Source organism: Pan paniscus, chromosome X (genome assembly GCF_029289425.2).
Source record: "Pan paniscus chromosome X, NHGRI_mPanPan1-v2.0_pri, whole genome shotgun sequence".
Taxonomy (NCBI): Eukaryota; Metazoa; Chordata; class Mammalia; order Primates; family Hominidae; genus Pan; species Pan paniscus.
This window is the reverse complement of record NC_073272.2, coordinates 43,330,676-43,351,522: the sequence shown is the minus strand read 5'-3', so window position 1 is coordinate 43,351,522 and position 20,847 is coordinate 43,330,676. Positions and strand designations below refer to the sequence as shown.

The window sequence follows — 20,847 nt, the reverse complement described above, 5'->3', positions numbered from 1 at the left end:
CCTGGACTGTGTTGGATGGGCAATACCAACATTTTTCTAGCACTTTTTTTTCTTCTAATTTTCCCTCATCCCCTAGTGAACAGCCAATTCTTTCTGTAGATATGCTAATGCATTTAATCAGGTCATCTCCTGGTCTAAGAGACTTTCTGTCTCTGAAGTTGTTTTACATATTTGTACTCAGGTATTTGGATTTTGTAGTTGAACTCTTAGAAAGCATTTCTCTTTTCATGTTCTCAAGGAACACCTGATTTCGACTAACTGAAATACCAAGCAATCTAATTATAAGATAATTTCATCTGCAAGTTCTTTAGCTTGGTCCTTGAGGAATGCATAAGGGCCAGTGTTTATTTCCATTTATTGATTAGAAAATTTTTTAGCTTTGCTTCTAGTGTCTGACAAAAGAAACCATAAGCAAAGTAAAAGACAAGTGCATAGTGTTAGAAGTTATTTGCAAACTATATAAATAACAAAGGATTTAGAACCCAGAATATATAAAGAACTACTTCAACAATTTTTTAAAAAGAAAAAGGAAAAAAAGAGATAAGCAACTCATTAGGGGAAAAGGGAGGGGGAGGGGTATAGATATGAATAGGCCATTCACCCAAGAAGAAAACTGAATGAGCAAAAAGTATATGAAATGATGCTTCATTTCACTAGTAATCAGGGAAGCGCAAATTAAAACCACAATGAGATACCATTTCATACCTACCAGATTGGCAAAAATTAGTAAATCTGATAAAACCAAGTGTTGGTAAGGTTGTGGGTAAACAGGAACTCATTTCTGCCTTGTAGTGAGATGGGCACATAAATTGGTAAAATCACTTTGGAAAGCAATTTGTCAAAACTGAGATAAGCTGAAAATGTACATACCCTTACAACCAAGCATTTCTGCTTTTAGGTGTTAGCCATAAACTTCACATATGGGCATTGGGTATACAAAAGACTTCACTTGAGCATGGTTTCAATTAGTGGAAAAAGTGGAAACCACCAAATTGCCCATTGTTAGGGGAAATGGAGAAATGAACCATTGTTTATTCATGCAGTAAAACACTACATCAGTGAAAATGAATGAACAAGACCTGCATGAGTCTACATAGATAAACAAAATTTGAGTGAAAAGAGTTACAAAGAATGTAATAGTAAGATACCATTTGTGTAAATTTTTAAAAGAAAAAGTGCATATTGTTATGCATATGTATGTTGTAAAAGCACAAAAATATACGTCAGAGTGATATACACCAACTTCAGGAAAGAGGTTTTCTCAGGGAAGGATGTGAAGTGAGCTTTAATATATCTAACATTTTGGATGATGTATATGGGTATGAAAAAACTTTAAAGTAAAACCAAAACGTTAACATCTTTTCAATTGGGGTGCTGGGTACTTAGCTGCCTGTTATGTTGTGTTTTTCCATTTTTGTATGTTTGAAACGTTTTATAACTAAAAACTATTTATATGTGAAATTACCAAAAAAGAGTATAAGTGTAACAGTTAACTGTTGCTCCCAAAAAACTTGCATGACTTATTAAAGCAAAAAGAGATTCCGTGTATCATCAACACCTGTATCCAAACCATAATTAGAAGGCCTTTCCATCTTCTGATGGTTCTTTATGCATTTCAGGGGCCAGAAGCAAAACTAATAAGGGTAGGATGCTCTAATTTGATTCCATTTTTTTTCTTCTATTCAACCTGTATGAGTTTGTTCTGGATTATCGTACATGTTTCAGAGAGAGCTTCCAGAGTATATAAATGTGTGATGGTTAGAAGACTAGTTTTAAAGATTGTTTTTTGTTTTTGTTTTTGTTTTTGTTTTGAGACAGAGTCTCACTCTTTCATCAGGCTGGAGTGCAGTGGTGCAATCTCAGCTCACTGCAACCTCCACCTGCCAGGTTCAAGCGATTCTCCTGCCTCAGCCTCCCGAGTAGCTGGAACTACAGGTGCGTGCCACCACACCCAGCTAATTTTTGTATTTTTAGTAGAGACGGGGTTTCACTATGTTGGCCAGGATGGTGTCGATCTCTTGACCTCGTGATCTGCTCGCCTTGGCCTCCCAAAGTGCTGGGACTACAGTTGCGTGCCACCACACCCAGCTAATTTTTGTATTTTTGGTAGAGACGGGGTTTCACTATGTTGGCCAGGATGGTGTCGATCTCTTGACCTCGTGGTCTGCCCGCCTTGGCCTCCCAAAGTGCTGGGATTACAGGCATGAGCCACCACGCCTGGCAAAGATTTTGTTTCTTTGACATCACACAATTATGATGAGTGGTAAGCAGAAATTTTTGCCCCCAATACATATTAATGGCAATTTATGTTTTTTAATTTTATTTTAATTAATTAATTTATTTATGTTTTTGAGACGAAGTTTTGCTCTTGTTGCCCAGGCTGGAGTACAATGGCACAATCTTGGCTCACCACAACCTCCGCCTCCCGGGTTCAAGCGATTCTCCTGCCTCAGCCTCCCGAGTAGCTGGGATTACAGGCATGCGCCACCACGCCTGGCTAATTTTGTATTTTTAGTAGAGACGGGGTTTCTCCATTTTGGTCAGGCTGGTCTTGAACTCCTGACCTCAGGTGATCCACCCGCCTTGGCCTCCCAAAGTTCTGGGATTACAGGCGTGAGCCACCGTGCCCGGCAAAGATTTTGTGTTTTTTTTTTTGACATCATACAATTTTGATGAGTGGTAAGCAGAAATTTTTACCCCCAATACATATTAATGGCAATTTATGTTTTTTAAAATAAAAGACATCTCAGCAATCACCATTGTGCTTGGACAGAACTATAAACAAAAGTGAAAAGCATTAGCAGAGACAATGTCAGTAGAATGGAAGTCTACCAACTTGCATCCCTACATATGTAAAATACAGTTGCTGCTTACATCACAATGCCATGAAGATTAACTGATGATAATGCATGAGAAGCACCTAGAACAGTGAAGGGCACATAAATAAACAGATGTTACTTTGCTTCCCATTCCCTTGCACGTGAACTTGAAGTGGGGAAATAAAAGGAAAAATAGAAGTTTCGAACAAACTTACTACCTCCTTTCCAGTTCTGTGCTCACTGTTACCATCCCCAACCAGCTCTCCAAGTCTTCATCTGAAAACATGGACTGACTGAGGCACTATGGCAGCCACTCAGCTGGGCCATGTAGCTATGACAGAGGACACTACATCATCCAACATGGGAATGCCGCATAGTTTATCTCTCGTCTGAGTTGACATAATTCAGATTATATTCTGAGTTTCAAATCTTTTCTTCCGATTAAAAATACCCCTACAAGCTTCTTTACAAGTGAAGTTTGTTTGTTGGTGGCTGAAATAAAAGGCTCTCCAGTAAATGTCATATCTGTTGTGAATATTTTTCCTGCTTTGTACTTTTGCTTCAGTTTTTATGGTTTGGGACAAAGAATCTAAATTTTTAAGTCAAATCTATGAATTTTTCCCTATAGTTATTTCTGTTATTTTGTTTGAAAGTTCTTTCCCATCTACAGATGAACTAGTCATTTTTTAATCTTTTATGGTCTCATTATTTACACTTAATTCTTGAGTGTCCTTATAAATTTTGGGGTATGATAAAAGGTAAGGCTGTAAATTGGCCTTTTATTTTAAATAGGCACAGCACTATTATTTATTAATCCATCCTTTCCTTCCTGATGCTTTTTGTGATGTTTCCTATATATGCAGTGATTTTCTCTGAGGGAGGAGAATGTATGGGGGTCACCTGAGCTTTGCAAAAACACACTTAACCCCACCTTTGCAAGATTCCAGCACATCTTGACTAACAGGATCTTTTTTTTTTTTTTCTTTTTTTTCTTGAGACGGAGTCTCACTCTGTCGCCCAGGTTGGAGTGCAGTGGTGCAATCTCAGTGGGGCATGGTGGCTCACGCCTGTAATCCCAGCACTTTGGGAGGCCAAGGCAGGCGGATCACCTGAGGTCAGGAGTTCCAGACCAGCCTGGCCAACATGGCAAAACCCTGTCTCCACTAAAAATACAAAAATTAGCCAGGCATGGTGGCACGCACCTGTAATCCCAGCTACTCCAAAGGCTGAGGCAGAAAAATTGCTTGAACCCAGGAGGCAGAGGTTGCAGTGAGCCAAGATTGCACCACTGCACTCCAGCCTGGGTGACAGAGTGAGACCCTGTCTCAAAAAAAAAAAAAAAAGTCATATACGTATTTTGTACTTTTCTCATATATCATCTGGGATCTGCTTAGACATGTGTATTCAGTTCCACAGATAAGTTTATCCTTGTGTCTGCTCCCCAGTGTTATCCTTACTGAAGGATAAGAATATATTTTAATATCTGATAAAGTATTATATTTTGAAAACCTAAAAAATAATTAGCCCATTAACATGTTGCTGCAGCATCCAGGTTGCTTGTTGGGAGAACTCTCTTCATATTGCTTTTCTTTTGTGGGATAACTTTCAGTAAGTCTTTCATTCATATAGTTATATTACCTCTACTTTTATGTCAGCAGGAATAAAGAATCCATTTTTTAAAGTTGAAAATAAAGCTGTACTGGAAGAGAATTGTCTTTTTCTACTGACCTAATCTTAGAAATTCAACCACCATCAAACCTGGCTCTATACAGCATACTTTTCTAAAACTAACAGCAATAGTCAACACTGAGGTCTCACTCTGACAGCCAGACAATTCATTTTGCCCATATTTGGTTTTGCATGTATGAGATGTTATTTAGAAAGCTGTTCTGAAGGTCTTTGCAAGGTAAAGATACGTATATACTTCTGAATTCCCTTTTCCTGTATGCTTCTAGAACTAAACCTTGGGTTAGGAGAGGTAGGAACTGTTTCCTGCTTGCAAATACTAATGCTTAGTAAGAAATGAAAGATTATATGTCATAGGTAGCCTTAACTTTGGTAAGTCAGTAGCATATTTTTTCTAAAAATTTAGAAACCTTCTCAGGATTCAAGTTACTCTAAGGCATGTTATCAGATTTCTCTCCGTAAGCAATCTGTTATAAATAGACAGATTGATTTATATCAAAATGTATTTTATTCCAAATAATATAGCAATAATTAATTGAGTATACTTTAAAATTTTCTTAAGAATGCCATTGTGCAGAGCTTTATAGTAATCATCTAGTATAATGAGACAGCTTCTAGAACTATGAGTGTATTTATATTCATTTTAATGTTCCTTAAAAGTGATAATAATTGATAATATAATTTCACCAAACTGTATACAATGAGATATGTAAGATGTTTACCAGTAATGTAAAATAAATTTTTAAGTTTGAGGACATGAAGGAAAATAGAAGTTTTCATAACTTAAAACCATACAAACAGAAATGCTAAATTTCATTTAGATGGTATGTGTTAACATTGTCAGGGCAAAGTAATTAATATAATTTTGTCACCTTTTTCTGACCCTCTAATTTTTCTGCAAATTTCAGTATTTATCCTCAAATATTACTTATTTTTAAAATATACTTTTGCTTTGACTTATTCTTTATTCAGTTAATTATATTTGTGGGCACTTATTGAAATATAGTTAACTGGCCGGGCGCGGTGGCTCATGCCTATAATCCCAGCACTTTGGGAGGCCAAGGTGGGTGGATCACCTGAGGTCAGGAGTTCGAGACCAGCCTGGCCAACATGGTGAAATCCCATCTCTACTAAAAATACAAAACAGCCGGTCATGGTGGCGGGCACCTGTAATCCTAGCTACCTGGGAGGCTGAAGCAGGAGAATCACTTGAACCCGAGAGGCAGAGGTTGCAGTGAGCTAAGATCACGCCACTGTACTCCAACCTGGGCAACAGAGTGAGACTCCATCTCAAAAAATATATCTATATATAGTTAACTGAGCACTGTATACAAGCCAAATCTCATTAAAATAAACTCAGTTCTGATCAAAATCTTCATGGTCATTCACATTGATTTCTCAGCCAATGGCCTACCTTAAGTTTTAAGAAGTATTCTGACTTTAAAAAAATTTTATACACCATGATAGAAACTTTCAGATGAGTCCTTGGAGTTTGTCCTAAGATGCTTTTACATAAATTCAGTCAATAACATTCAGGTTCTGTGTATGACCAAAGAACTGGACAAATGCTGGCCAAACTTGCAAGAATGTTTGCCTAATGACACCCACTAGATTGCAACTGTATGGTGTTCTATACAGCTATATTCAAATGGACTAGGAAAAAAGCTAATTACTCCCAACTTTTTTTCTTGTAAGCACCCCTTCCTTCCCTTTCTCCCTATCTTATTCATCCGTCCATTCTTCTTAATTACTCAACAAATGTGTATTGATCTCCTATAGCCAAGAAACGTACTAAGCTCCAGGGAGGCAATGACGAACAAGACTAAGACCGCTTTCTTTTAGAGCTTGCTGTCCTGTTATTTTTTAATGTACATGAAAATTGCAGAGTTTGCTCCTTTTAATTCTAATTTGCAGGTTTTTATTCTTGTAAAGTATTTCAAATACCCAGGAGTTTACCAAAAATAATATAATCACGTGCCTACTACCTAGATTTAAGACATTAACATTTTGCCATATTTGCTTCAAATTTCTCCAGATATAACCATTAACTTTAAGTTGGTATGTATCTTGTATATATTACCATACATGTTTTGTATCTTTATTGTATATGTATTGATCCATAAGAATGTGGTATTGTTTTCTACCAGGCGCGGTGGCTCACGCCTGTAATCCCAGCACTTTGGGAGGCTGAGGCAGGTGGATCACCCTGAGGTCAGGAGTTCGAGACCAGCCTGGCCAACATATGAAACCCCGTCTCTACTAAAAATCCAAAAAGTAGCCGGGCGTGGTGGCACGCGCCTGTAATCCCAGCTACTCGGGAGGCTGAGACAGGAGAATTGCTTGAACCTGGGAGGTGGAGGTTGCAGTGAGCCAAGATCACGCCACTGCACTCCAGCCTGGGCAATAAGAGTGAAACTCTGTCTCAAAAAAAAAAAAAGAATGTGGTATTGTTTTATGTTTTTATATTTTACATAAATGATTTCATGCAGTACATACCCTTTTGCAATTTTGTGGGGTTTTTTTACTCAACATTATATTTGAGATATACCCGTGTTGATGCATGTGAGTGTAGTTCATTTCATTGCATCGCTACATGATATTCCATTTCGTGAGTAAACCAGTTCACTTCTCCATGCCTTTGCTGTTATGTACTTATTTCCAGTTGTTTCGTATTATGAATGTTAGTTCACTAAGCATCATTACATGTTTCTTGTGTACGTATTTGAGTGATTCTGTAAGATGTATACCTTGTAGATGACTTGCTGGATCACAGAATATGCATGTTCAATGTTACTTTATCAAACTGTGGCTGAAATGACCCTATTGTTTATAAACCTGTTTTAAGTAAGGTGTGGTTTTAAGACCTATTGCTAGGCTATTGAATCGTTAGCTTATCTGTTAATTTTTACTGTACAGTATTTAAATTCTTTCCCTTTTTATCTAAGCAGTGATAGATAGTGGGTGATCTCATTTTTTAATTAGGATTTTATTAATTATCTTTTCATCTGTTATAGAGATTTAGGCATAAATGAATACAGTGGCAAATTATACAAGATTTTAAAATGATAAATGAACATATATTTTCTGACACATTGTCAGTTCCCAAATCATTTACTTTTAAACACACTTCAAATTAGTATCAAGTGCTTGATTTTAATAACTACTTTAGTCACTTGAGAAACTATGGCACTTTAATTATTTTGCTGTTAGAGCCATAAATTTCACTTAACTTCATAATCTATGTTAAGAGTATTAGCTTAAAAATGTATTTTGAAAAGATTTTACATACAGATTTAAAAGATAGTACCTTGAAATGGTTTACAGTTAAGCAAATGAAATATCACAAATACAAGCAGAGCTTTGAGATCTGAGTTTTGTAAATGCTAGAACTTTGTTTCCTAATTTTTTAGTTCTTCAAAGAATTAAGAGGCTGCATTATATAATTCATTTTAGTATGTTTACCTCAAGTACTTTTAGAACTAGACTGTATTTTCACTGCCACAGATGTATCATGCAGGGAGTATCCTGGTTTAAATTCTGAAGTGCTTTCACTCCTACTTGGTTCACCTTGAAATCGTCTAAAAAGAAGTTGGCACATTATTTTGCGAATGTTACTGGACATCAGGAAATACATGACTGGATCTAAGCAACTATTGAAAGATGAGAGAACCAGCATGATCTCATTGGTTTTGTGAACAATTTCTTTCCAGTAGCAAGATGATACATTTAGCTGTGAAGAAATGTAGATGAATCGAAAGGCATGATAGGGAACAAAACATATAGTAAAAATGATAAGTACAATAAAGGAGTTACGAGCTGTAGTGGCATATTTACCAGAATTAGGAAATTTTGACCTCCTTTTAGAAATCCTCAATAGATTCTTCCCAATCTTAATATATGAAAGGATTATTAGTAAGAAAATTAGCCAGAACATTACCACAAGAATGAAGTTAAAAATGGCTTCTCCTTTTGCATTATGCTTATCTCTGTAATGGAAACACATTGTGGAATTATGCCCTCCTTTCTTAAGTGTTAAAATAATCATAGTTAGGAATCCACCAAGAGCAAGCATCCATACTATACAACAGACATAAATACTTTGTTTGGTTGTTATTGCCTTCCGTTGCTGTATAGACCGATTAATTTTTATATAGCGATCCAAACTGATGAATCCAAGCAAAATAATGCTAATGTACATGTTCATATAAAATAGTGTTCCCACAACCTTGCACAGAATCACACCTAGTGTCCACTTGTTTTGGTTAATATGATACATTATTCGGAAAGGGAGGCAGAAGATGAGTAGGAGGTCTGCAATGGCTACGTTAAGTAGATAAATTTGAATGGAATTTCTTTTACGGTGAATACCCAGAAATACATAGAGGGCGATTATGTTCCCAACCAGTCCCACGATGAAAATAACAGAGTAGGATGTTGTTAACACAGTAGATAGCAATTTTTCATCCATGGGACAGGTAGTAACATTTGGTGTTGCTGAGAAGTTTTGTGGCGGTTGGTCGCTATGATTGGTTATAAAGCGCATTCTGTGGGAGGAGTAAGGCCAGCTGCTGACTGAAGTTGTCGTCATTGTTATGGTATGACTTCTCATTGTCTTCTGTGGAGATCAAAAAGTGAAAGTGCTAAATGACATATTCCTCATGTGTAGTTCTTATGTCTTCAGATTTTTCCTACAACAGAATGCCAAACATTGAGTCATTTGCTATTTTAATAACAGTTACTTTAACTAAAAGTGTAAATAATAGGCTGGGCTTCCCAGCACACGCCTATGGTCCTAGCTACTCGGGAGGCTACAGCAGAAGGATTGCTTGAACCCAGGAGTTCAAGGCTGTAGTGAGCTATAATTGAGCCACTGCACTCCAGCCTGGGCAACAGAACAAGACCCCATCTCTTTAAAAAAAAAAAAAAAAGACAGTGTAAATAATAAATTATTTATTTTCAGACATTGTGAGAAACTTTACTTTTATCCTACTGTATGTAGTAACATTATTGTATCATTAAACAAGCAGCACATAGTGTGGTATCTCATGGAGTTTCATGCTCTAACCTTTCCTGTGGCCATGGCCTACATTCAAGTTCTGTTTCATGTATTATATTAAAATAACTCAATTTATGAGATCATCTTCTCTTAGGGAAGTTCTTATGGGAATACAGATGGTGGTGAAGAGAAATGACAGCTCATATTTCTCAAAGATGAGCATCAGTTTCTCTAAAGGTATGTACAGCCATAAGAGAGCTGGGCCCACTGCTGGCCCTGCCCAGCTTCAGAACCACTTCCTGCCTTGACTTTTTCCCTCATATGTGGCATTCATTCATTTTGACATGTATTGCTACATGGCATGTGACTTGTGGTGGTCTCATTCTATAAGTGGGAATAAAGAAGAGGATCCTAAATTTCTTTTCAGCCTAAGACCAAGGTAGGGGTCTTAGGGCATGCAATTAACATAATAGACTAAGAGAATACAGCACCTGCAAGGTTACACAGACTCTTGTATCACTGGACAGGAGAAAAAAGTAACCAAACAAAACCAAGTTAGCTGGCAGCTGCTAGTTAGCCACTCCTAACCTAGAAGCATAGAGTAATAACGTAGATGGGAAACAGCATGTGCAATCCAAGATTTTGAAAGTAACCTGACCAAAGCTTAAATGTGCCCTGGGTTCAATAATTTGAGACTTGCTAGAACCTTCGAAGAGATAGTGTTTGAATTCTACTTGTTTGTGGCAGCAGAGAATATTTGCAAAGCTACTTATTATTGGCCCATTGACTGCTGTGAAGAGCTTAGTCTGAGAGCTGGTCATAACAAGTAAAGAAAGCATTTCTGGAGGTCTCATCACATTCCTCTCATAGAGTGACTGCCCTATTTCTCTACAGCAGCCACTTAGCAGGGTTAACATAAAGATGCCCAGAGCAAGGTTCTCAAAATCAGACCCAACTAACTTGTGACCAAGGGCAAATAACTTAATCTTTTCTATGCCTTAGTTTTCTCATTTGTGAAAATGAAAAATGCATAAGAAGAACTTAATCCTGGCACATAGTGACTGCTTAATAAAAGTTAGCTTTAATAAACACCTTTTGATTAATCTCATTTTAGTAAATATCTCACACTTGGCTAAGTACTGTGTGGGAAAGGAAGGTGAATAAGACAGAGACCCTATTAGTAAACATTTTGGAGGAGTGGACATTCAAGCCCTGACTGCTACCATGCAAAGTGGATTTGAATTACATAAATTAAGTCCCTGATTTGATCTTATACACAGAGAAAAATAGCCTTTCTTAAAGCTCTACACATAATTTGATTAAAAACAAAGCATTTTGGTAGAGGGTAACATTAAGGTTTAAAATGTTGTAAAGTTGGGGAGCAATGATTCCACAGAAGAGGAACTGGCTGGTGAAGAGGAAGTTATGTAATCCCTGGTAAGAGCCTGTTTCCAGAATTCAGGAAAGTGGAGGGAGAAAGGAAGGGAGCGGGGAAGGACTGAGTCTAGTCTGTCATGTGTCTCAACTGCAGGAAGACAAATTTCAGAAAGTTTATAGAAAGGTATAGGCATGTTTCTTGTGATCTAAGATTCTGGTTTTTGTTTGTTTGTTTGTTTGTTTTGTTTTGTTTTTGAGACAGAGTTTTGCTCTTGTCACCCAGGCTAGAGTGCAATGGCGTGATCTCGGCTCACTGCAACCTCCGCCTCCTGGCTTCAAGCGATTCTCCTGCCTCAGCCTCCCGAGTAGCTGGGATTACAGGCGCCCGCCACCATGCCCGGCTAATTTTTGTATTTTTAGTAGAGATGGGTTTTCACCACGTTGGCCAGGCTGGTCTCGAACTCCTGACCTCAGGTGATCCGCCCGCTTCGGCCTCCCAAAGTGCTGGAATTACAGGTGTGAGCCACTATGCCCAACCTGTGATCTAAGATTCTATAAGGAAAGGGCAATCTAGAAAGAATGTCAGGCTACCAAAAATGAAACTGATAATGCAACCTGCATTACCAGGAAAAGGAAAAGGGTGTCTGTAGAGGAACCACCTATATTGTGTGGTTATGTAGGGAGCTCTCATAGGTTCAGGGAATTGAGGCACAAGAAGTAATGTGATTTTGAGAGCTCAAGTAGCTGAAATGACGTGAAAAACTCACCTGTGAGTAGTTATTTTGGATTTTTTTTCTTCTCTCATGTTAGAATTTAAGTTCCATTAGGATTAAGAACCAAGTCAATTTTGTTCGGCTCTCTGTACCTAATGCTTAGCATAATAAATATTATTAAATCAAAGAGGGAATTTAGTAGAAATGTATATGAAGTTCTACATGTGGATATTAAAAGCAGCTGTACAAGTACAGGAAGAGCTTTAGCTGCATTAACAAACACAATTGCAATTGCTCTATCACTAGCGTAGTGTGGTGGCAACGAAAAACCCATCTTTAGTTGAATTCCTAGATACGTGGTGTCTGAAATGAAAATTGTTACTACTATGCTGCTTCTGTCCCAGGCTGGTAGGGTCTCACCTGGAATGCAGTGTTTGATCCACAGCAGCACACTTAGAAAAGGCCATGGACCAAATGGAGAGAAGAACTCAAATCATGTCAAAGAAGCAAGTTGAAGGAAATAGGCACCTTACCCTGGAGATGCGAATGCTTTACAAAGCCATAGAGAAAAGGGTTTCACTTTGTTATATGTGTCTTCACAAAGCAAAACAAGAACCAATGATAGAAATTGCAGAGAGAGATGTTGCCTCCTTTTAAGGAAATCATTTTTTTCTAATGAAATGATCTCTCTTGGGAGGCAATATAAGGATCTTACCACTGGAGATTTTTGAGACTACCACCAATTGGGTTCTTTGTAGAAGGGATTATCAGTGGTTCTCAATCCTGGCTGCATATTAGAATCCTCTTGAGGGTTTTTTAAAGATACCAGTGCTTGGCTCCTTCCCCAGATATTCTGATTTAATTGGTCTGGAATGGGTTTCAGGCACTGGTTTCCTTTAAAAGCTCCTTAGGGGATTTTAATGTGCAGTCAGAATTGAACTCTTAAGCTAGATGGCCAAACCATTAACTAATATTTATTTAGTACTTTCTGTGTACCAGACACTGTGTTAAACACATTTATATTACTTCCTTTACATAATTCTTGCAATACTCTGTGAGGTAGGTATCACAAAAGAGGTAATGAAAGATCAAAAGGTTGGCCAGGTACAGTGGCTCACGCCTGTAATCCCAACACTTTGGGAGACTGAGGCTGGAGGATCACTTGAGACCAGGAGTTCAAGACCAGCCTGCCAGCCAAGGCAACATAGCATGAACCTGTCTCTAAAATAAAAAAAGGAAGAAAGAAAGAAAGTTCAAGAGGTTATGATCTTTACTCTTGGCCACACAACTCTTTTTTTTTTTTTTTTTTTTTTTTGAGACAGAGTCTCACTGTGTCACCCAGGCTGGAGTGCAATGGCATGGTCTCAGCTCACTGCAACCTCCGCCTCCCGGGTTCAAGCAGTTCTCCTGCCTCAGCCTCCCAAGTAGCTGGGACCACATCCAGCTAATTTTTGTATTTTTAGTAGAGACGGAGTTTCACTATGTTGGCCAGGCTGGTCTTGAACTCCTGACCTCATTTTCCGCCCGCCTCTGCCTCCTAAAGTGCTGGGGTTACAGGCATGAGCCACTGCACCCAGCAGGCCACACAACTGTTAAATGACAGTGCCCAAGTTAGGACTCAGATCTGACTTTTAGAGCCCATGATGCTTTTCACCAAATCTCACTCCTTATCACATAGGATCAGCATTTTCTTTATTAATATTGAGTTCTATCAGCAGTATTGTGACATGATTCCTTTAACATACACTTTAACAATTTTAAGAACAGGTTATGCCATCTAGCTTTACTTCTTTGGAAAGGGTATTGATCTTATTTGCTATGTCCATTATTATAAGGAAGTAAATCCAGAGTTTACAGAATCGGAAATCATTCATCAGAATGATTGCCACTACCCACAGAGCATATCTTTTTAAACTTACTTCTAGACCCGATAGCCATAATCAAGATGTCTCCAGAAAGCTGTTAGCACAAAGCACATATCCTGAAACCATTTGCCTCAGCTCTAATCTGCAAATAAAATAAGTAATAGTTGGACAAATCTGTCAGTAAGCATTTCTGGTTTTGCTTTAGTCTTCAGTTTAAAGAGCATAAAGCAAAGCCAATGCATTTGTTTACGTTATAATAGTGGCCATCATTTAGAACTATGTATTAGACAGCTAGCATACAATTATTGATTCACAAATTGACAGCTGAGCGCCATGGTTCATGCCTGTGATCCCAGCACTTTGGGAGGCTGAAGCGGGAGGATCACTTGAGTTCAGGAGTTCTAGACCAGCCTGGGCAAGATGGTGAAACCCTGTCTCTACAAAAAATATAAAAATTAGCGGGTATGGTGACGTGCGCCTATAGTCCCAGCTACTCGAGAGGCTAAGGTGGGAGGATCGCTTGAGCCTGGGAAGCAGAGGTTGCAGTGATCCTAGATCACTCCACTGTACTCCAGCCTGGGTGACGGAGTAAGACCTTGTCTCAAAAAAAAAGAACATAAAAAAAAAAAAAATTGGCCGGGAGCAGTGGTTCATGCCTGTAATCCCAGCACTTTGGGAGGCCGAGGCAGGCAAATCACTGGAGGCCAGGAATTCGAGACCAGCCTGGCCAACATAGCGAAACCCCGCCTCTACTAAAAAAATACCAAAAAAAAAAAAAAATTAGCAGGGCGTGGTGGCACGCACCTGTAGTCCCAGCTACTCCGGAGGCTGAGGCTGGAGAATTCCTTGAACCCGGGAGACAGAGGCTGCAGTGAGCTGTGTTCATGCCACTGTACTCTAGCCTGGGCAACAGAGCGAGAGTCTGTCTCAAAAAAAAATTTTTTTTTAATTAAAAATCACAATTACATTCTGTTTTAAACTTGGTGACTGTTTTTTTTTCTCCTTTGAAGTTGGTTAGTACATTACAATGTCATTCACTATATAAGGCTATTTACTGATATTTTTAAAACTACCTGTTTGATATGTTAAGAATTGCTTGTGAAGACAAGAAACAAACCACTGTGTTCACATAGGGGATTAATTTCCCAGTGGGCATTGCTTGTGACCCATGTGCTATATTGAAGTGGTCACAATAGTTTTGTAATAGTAGATAGTGTTTTTTAAATGTTGTTACTTGGCAAATCCTATTCACAAGTTCAAAAACCTAGTATTAGTGCATTGTACCCCCGCACCACCACCTACTCCTGCAGTTTTTTTTCAACTGGCTCATGTAGGAGTACTGGACCCAGAGGGCAGGACCCAACAGATTCCACTGTGACTCCAGATGAGCAGAAGCTTTTAAAATGCAGTTTGGGTATGTTTGTGAAAATATCACATTGCTATGTTGAAATACATACCTATTTGGTAATAGTCGCAACCTTTCACCGTTTTTAGTTTGACTTGATAATGACTGAATCTATTCAGGGCATGCTTCAAAATTGCATTAACTGCTGTATACAAAATGAAAATTGAAAACATATTACTTTGGAAATAATACTATTAGTAGTGTGTTAGGTTTTGTTACAAATTTAACTGTGTCCATAGAAACACATTTTTAAAAATTATTATTTGAACTAAAGCATATTTTGCTTTCTCTCTTATCTAATATTCACCTTATTTACTTCTGAAACACCAAACTTAAATGTTATATGGTCTGGTAATACTATAAAATGGTAATAATATAATAAAGAAAAGACAGTAATTTAAAATAGGGAGACAGCATAACTTAAAGTCAATAAGTTATAATTTATAATACATTAGAAATAAAATGTATTGCATATGAAAATAACTTTTAATTCATGCAAGTAAATCTGCAAAATCTTGATGGCAGTATCCAAATGCAGTATCAACAATGTGACTATATTGACAGTAGGAGCTTAAATACCTTGAATGTCTTAAAGTACTTAAAGTAACTAAAAAGACAGTCTCATTTGAAATCAAGGCAGAGGTGTCATTCAAGCAATTTACTCAGTAGTTCTAAAAGCGAATAACTGCTGACATTAGAGTAGCCTTATCACCACGAATCACGTTTCACTTTGAATGTTCAGATAATCAAATTTTAGCTGAAATGAAGGTTCATTTATGTAGCTGAAATCAAGAAATACTCACAGTTCAGGTTCGCCTGAAGTAAAAGGAGCAGAACCCCAAGCTTCCCTAGACACTGAGACTCGTCTTGGTTGTGTCAGCTGGGCTCTTCCATCCGGTCGTGGTGCAATTGGTTGGGGTTCTCTTCTTTTTTATGTTCATATGTGGTGGTAGGGTTTTTTTTCCCCCCTCTTTTTTTTTTTTTCTTTTTTCGGTATGACAACTCTCAGATTCCTTTTGAAAATATTAAAAAGCCCTACTACCATGGAACAACTTTAAGCTCAACCAACACTGAACTTTAGGAAATTATTTATATCTTCTTTATGAATACCTTCCAACTTGACAATTGTGGAACGTTTTCCTCCCCCCGCTCAAAATTTAAAAGTTTTATAAATTCTAAGCAGAAATATGTATTTTCTGTGTTTTGTAAGAAATGATACATAATATGCTATATGGACTTTCAAAGCACAAGCACTGAATTTCTGTTTAAGTTTTCATCTGTACATTATTTTAGCATATTTTCATGTATTCCTTTAAGACCTTTGCTAAAACAAACTTGTATTATTAGGACTAGATGAGATTTCTGATGGTGTTCTCCCCTTTTGATCACTATGATAAACTCTCCCGAGCAAATTAAAACATCACCTGTATTTTAAGCAAAATAATGATGGGATTCTGCAGTCTTGGTTTTGATCCTAGTCCAAAATATAACTACTATCTGTCCATCTATGTAACTGCTGGCCCTGCAGTTTAGTGTTATTTCCCTTTTTTTGTTGTCATTTGAAATGAAGAAGTTAGTTTTTATTCTCCCCATAATTGTTATCCTGCAGCTTGTTTGCACTAAATATTTGACTCATTGGGCTGTATCTAACATTCTGATTATTTCTGGGTACACTCTTCTGAACATTATATTCTCCAGAGCTTTTTGTTTGTTATAAATATGATATATGGGACAGGATATTTTTAAATTAATAGAATAAAAATGTTTTGTAGCTCTTACTTCCCCTTAGAACCTCTGAGAAGGAAGGTGGTTGCTGTATTGGTCCTGCAATATTGTTGTATTGGCAGGATTTTATTTTATTGTGGTACAATATGTAACATTAAATTTACCATCTTAACTTTTTTTTTTTTTTTTTTTTGAGACGGAGTTTCGCTCTTGTCGCCCAGGCGACAAGAGATTGTACAATGGCACAATCTCGGCTCACTGCAGCCTCCACCTCCCAGGTTCAAGCGATTCTCCTGCCTCAGCCTCCCAAGTAGCTGGGATTACAGACATGCACCACCATGCCCGGCTAATTTTGTATTTTTAATAGAGACAGGGTTTCGCCATGTTGGCCAGGCTAGTTTCAAACTCCTGACCTCAGGTGGTCCACCCACCTCAGCCTCCCAAAGTGCTGGGATTACAGGTGTGAGCCATTGCGCCCAGCCCCATCTTAACCATTTTTAAGTATACAATTCAATAGTGTTAAGTATATTCACATTGTTGTGCAACAGTTTCTAGAAGTTTTTCATCTTGCACAACTAAAACTCTTCACCACTAAACTATTTCTCTCCTCTCCCCCTGCCCTTGACAATCATGATTCTTTATGTTTCATTGATTTGGACTGCTTTGGACACTTCATATGAGTGGAATCACACAGTATTTGTCCTTTTGTGACATGTTTATTTCACTTGGTGTCATATCCTCGAGGTTCATCTGCATTGCAGCATGTTACAGGATTTCCTTCTTTTATCAAACTGCATTATATTCCACTGTATATGCACCACATTTTCCCTATGCATTCATCTGTTGATGGATTTTTTGGGTTGCTTCCACCTCTTGACTAATGTGAATAATGCTGCAGTGAACATGAGTATGCATATATCTCTTCAAGATCCTAGCAGGAATTTTTTAATGACTAAATAGGCATTTAACTATGTGCATTCTATTTCATATAATCTAGTATGAATATATTTTTTTCTATATTATTTTCCTACACCTAAGCCAACCCTTTTCAAAACACTAATTGTTTTAATCTTCAGTTTCCTCATATTGTGACCACATTTTCTCCTCAATGTGAGTCAGCACAGCTACCACCAGATTTGAGTATAATCTTTTTCTAGTTCTTTTTTATATAAGCTTTTTCCTGTTCATTCTGAACATTCTGGTTTGTCTCTGCGTTCTTAGCTCATTTTCGATATGTCCTTTTCCCTTCACGCTTCCTCTTTCTCTTGTTGGGATTATAAGGTATTTATATTAAGATAGAAGTAGAAAAGAACAAATGTATACACTTGTTTGGTGCCATCTATTACTGATATCACTGTTCTCTTTAAATCCCAACCCTGGTTAAATTCAGCTCACCACCTACTCCAGGCCTGAACCTTGCCATGTAAAATGAGGACTGCTGGATACAAACACTCAATGATGCTGATTGGTCTCACTTCAAATTCATGACTACAAACCTCAAGTGGGCCCCTGGGCTGCCAACAGTCCTAGTATATTTCCTTAGTCCAGTGGTTCTCAAAACGGGGGTCCCAAACGAGTTGCGTCAACATCACTCAGAAGCTTGTTAGAAATGTATGTTCTTAGCTGGGCATGGTGGCGTACGCCTGTAGTTCCAGCTACTTGGGAGGCTGAGGTGGGAGGAGCACTTGAGCCTGAGAGTTTGAGTCTAGCCTGGGCAACATAGCAAAACCTTGTCCCTAAAAAAAAAAAAAAAAAAAAGGAAAGAAAAGGCCAGGTGTGGTGGCTCAGGCCTGTAATCCCAGCATGTTGGGAGGCCAAGGCGGGCAGATCACCTGAGGGTCAGGAGTTCGAGACCAGCCTGACCAACATGGTGAAACCCCGTCTCTACTAAAAATACAAAAATTAGCTGGGTATGGTGGCACGCACCTGTAATCCCAGCTACTCAGGAGGCTGAGGCAGGAGAATCGCTTGAACCCGGGAGGCAGAGGTTGCAGTGAGCCAAGATTGCACCATTGCACTCCAGCCTGGGTGACAGAGCGAGACTCCGTTTCAAATAAAAAAAGAAAAAAAATGCCTGTTCCTGACTTCATCCCAGACCTGTGAGCCAGAAATTCTGGGGATGGGGCTCAGCAACCTGTGTGATTCTGATGCTAAGGTTTGAGGACCACTGCTTAATCAGTTCATTCTTCTATTCCTTGAAAATACTTTTTCACACCTGTACTCTTCTCAGACTGCCAGGAACCCCCCTCCTTCCTCACTCCCACCTGGTGATCACTTTTTATTTCACTGAGAAAATAGAATCACTCAGAAGAGAATTTTATTGTCTTCCAGTGTCCACCTCTGCTAGTATATACAAATGTCTCTCTCTAAGAAACAAAAGCCGGGCGCAGTTCTTCATGCTTGTAATCCCAGCACTTTGGCCAGCTGAGGTGGGCAGATCCCTTGAGCTCAGGAATTCGAGAGTAGCCTGGGCAACATGGCGAAACCCTGTCTTTACAAAAAACTACAAAAATTAGCCGGGTGTGGTGGCACATACCTGTAGTCCCAGCTACTCAGGAAGCTGAGGCAAGAGGGTGGCTTAAGCCCTAGGAGGTGGAGGCTGCAGTAAGCCATGATTGTGCCACTGCACTCTAGCCTAGGTGACAGTGAGACCCTGTCTCAAAATAAATAAAATAAAAAATTTAAAAACCTCCACAAAAAAGCTCTAGGTACTACTATGGAATTACCTATAGAATATATTGTTATGTGGAAATTTTGAATATTTGTACATATTTTCTTATTTTTAAAAAACTGAAGGATAAACTGAAAACTGATAAAAATAGTTACCAATGGGAAAGAAAAGATTGGGAGTGGGGGAAGAGTGCAAAGCTAGACCTCTCTGAATAGTATCTGTTTTACAGTTTGTACTTTAGAACCTATGTACATGTTTTATACAATTAAAACACCAAATTAAGGCAAAATCTAGTTGAAACAAATGAACCTCACTCTATTGCAAAGTGAAAGCATAACCACAAGGAGAATTATTTTTGGTAACTTTTAAAATAGGGTAGGGGTTTTTGTTTTGTTTTTACGTAATTTTAGACTTATAGAAAAGTTATGAGAACAAGTACGAGGATTCTAGATACCTTTTACTCAGATTCTCTATGTTAACATTTTTTCCTTCATTTGTTTAATCCTTCTCAATCTCTCACTCTTATCCATTTATGTATTTCCTAAAAATAGGGAATTCCTTTACATAGCTGCAATACAGTTATCAAAATCAGTTAATTTATGTTGACCTAATATCATTATGTATTCTACAGACCTTGTTAAAATTTCATCAGTTGTCCTAGTAATATCCTTTATAACAAAAATAAAAACAAACCGGGCACAGTGGCTCACACCTGTAATCCCAGCACTTTGGGAGGATGAGGCGGGCGGATCACTTGAGGCCAGGAGTTCGAGACCAGCCTGGCCAACATGCCAAAACACTGTCTCTACCAAAAATGCAAAAAATTAGTCAGGCATGGTGGCACGCTCCTGTAATCCCAGCTACTTGGGAGGCTGAGGCACGAGAATCGCTTGAACTCGGGAGGTGGAGGTTGCAGTGAGCAGAGATCATGCCACTGCACTCCAGCCTGGGTGACAAAGTGAGACCCTGTCTTGAAAATATATATATATTAAAAACAAGATCTGTCTTTTTAGTCTCCTTTAATCACTTTAACCTGGAACTGTATTTGAAGAATATAGGCCAGTTACTTTCTAGAATGTCCCTCTTTGGGTTTGCCCAGTGTTCCTTCATGATTAGATCTGGTTATGTACTTTGGCAGGAATACCACAGCAGTGTTGCCAAGTTCTCAATGCATCATATCAGGAAGCACATGCTATCAATCAGTCCCATTAGAAGCAGTGTTAACTTTGCTAGTTTCTGCTGGGTTTCTCCCCTGTAAAATTACTAGTTTCCCGTTTGTAATTAATAAGTATCCTGTAGGGAGATATTTAGAGATCACATAAATATCTTACCACTCTTCAAACTTTCACTCACAAGTTAGCATCCTTGATGATTCTTACCTGAATCAGTTACGATAATGAAAACTGACAGATTCCAGCATTTCTTCTACATTTAATTGATTTTCTACTTAAAGCTTTTCCTCCTTCCCCATTCATGTATTTGTTTATTTATTTACATCAGCATAGACTCATGGATTCTTACTTTACTCAGTGGTAAAATGCAATTTTGACCGGGCATACCTAGTGGGATATATCTTAAGGACAAAAAGAA

At 38.2% G+C, this 20,847-nt stretch overlaps 2 protein-coding genes across 28 annotated transcripts in view; one reads left to right on the top strand and one right to left on the bottom strand.

Moving 5' to 3' along the window:
* The window catches only part of CASK (calcium/calmodulin dependent serine protein kinase), a 407,307-nt gene that overhangs the window by 221,949 nt on the left and 164,511 nt on the right, over positions 1-20,847 (top strand). The gene's annotated exons all lie outside the window — the stretch shown is intronic.
* Positions 3,546-20,718, bottom strand: GPR34 (G protein-coupled receptor 34). 8 transcript variants are annotated; one of them, XM_034949363.3, is made up of 4 exons: positions 15,665-20,718; positions 14,914-15,006; positions 13,511-13,598; positions 3,546-9,193 (listed from the first exon to the last, which is right to left on the bottom strand). In XM_034949363.3, the coding sequence occupies exon 4, from the start codon at positions 9,112-9,114 to the stop codon at positions 7,969-7,971; it is 1,146 nt and encodes a 381-aa protein (XP_034805254.1). In that variant the 5' UTR covers positions 9,115-9,193; positions 13,511-13,598; positions 14,914-15,006; positions 15,665-20,718; the 3' UTR covers positions 3,546-7,968.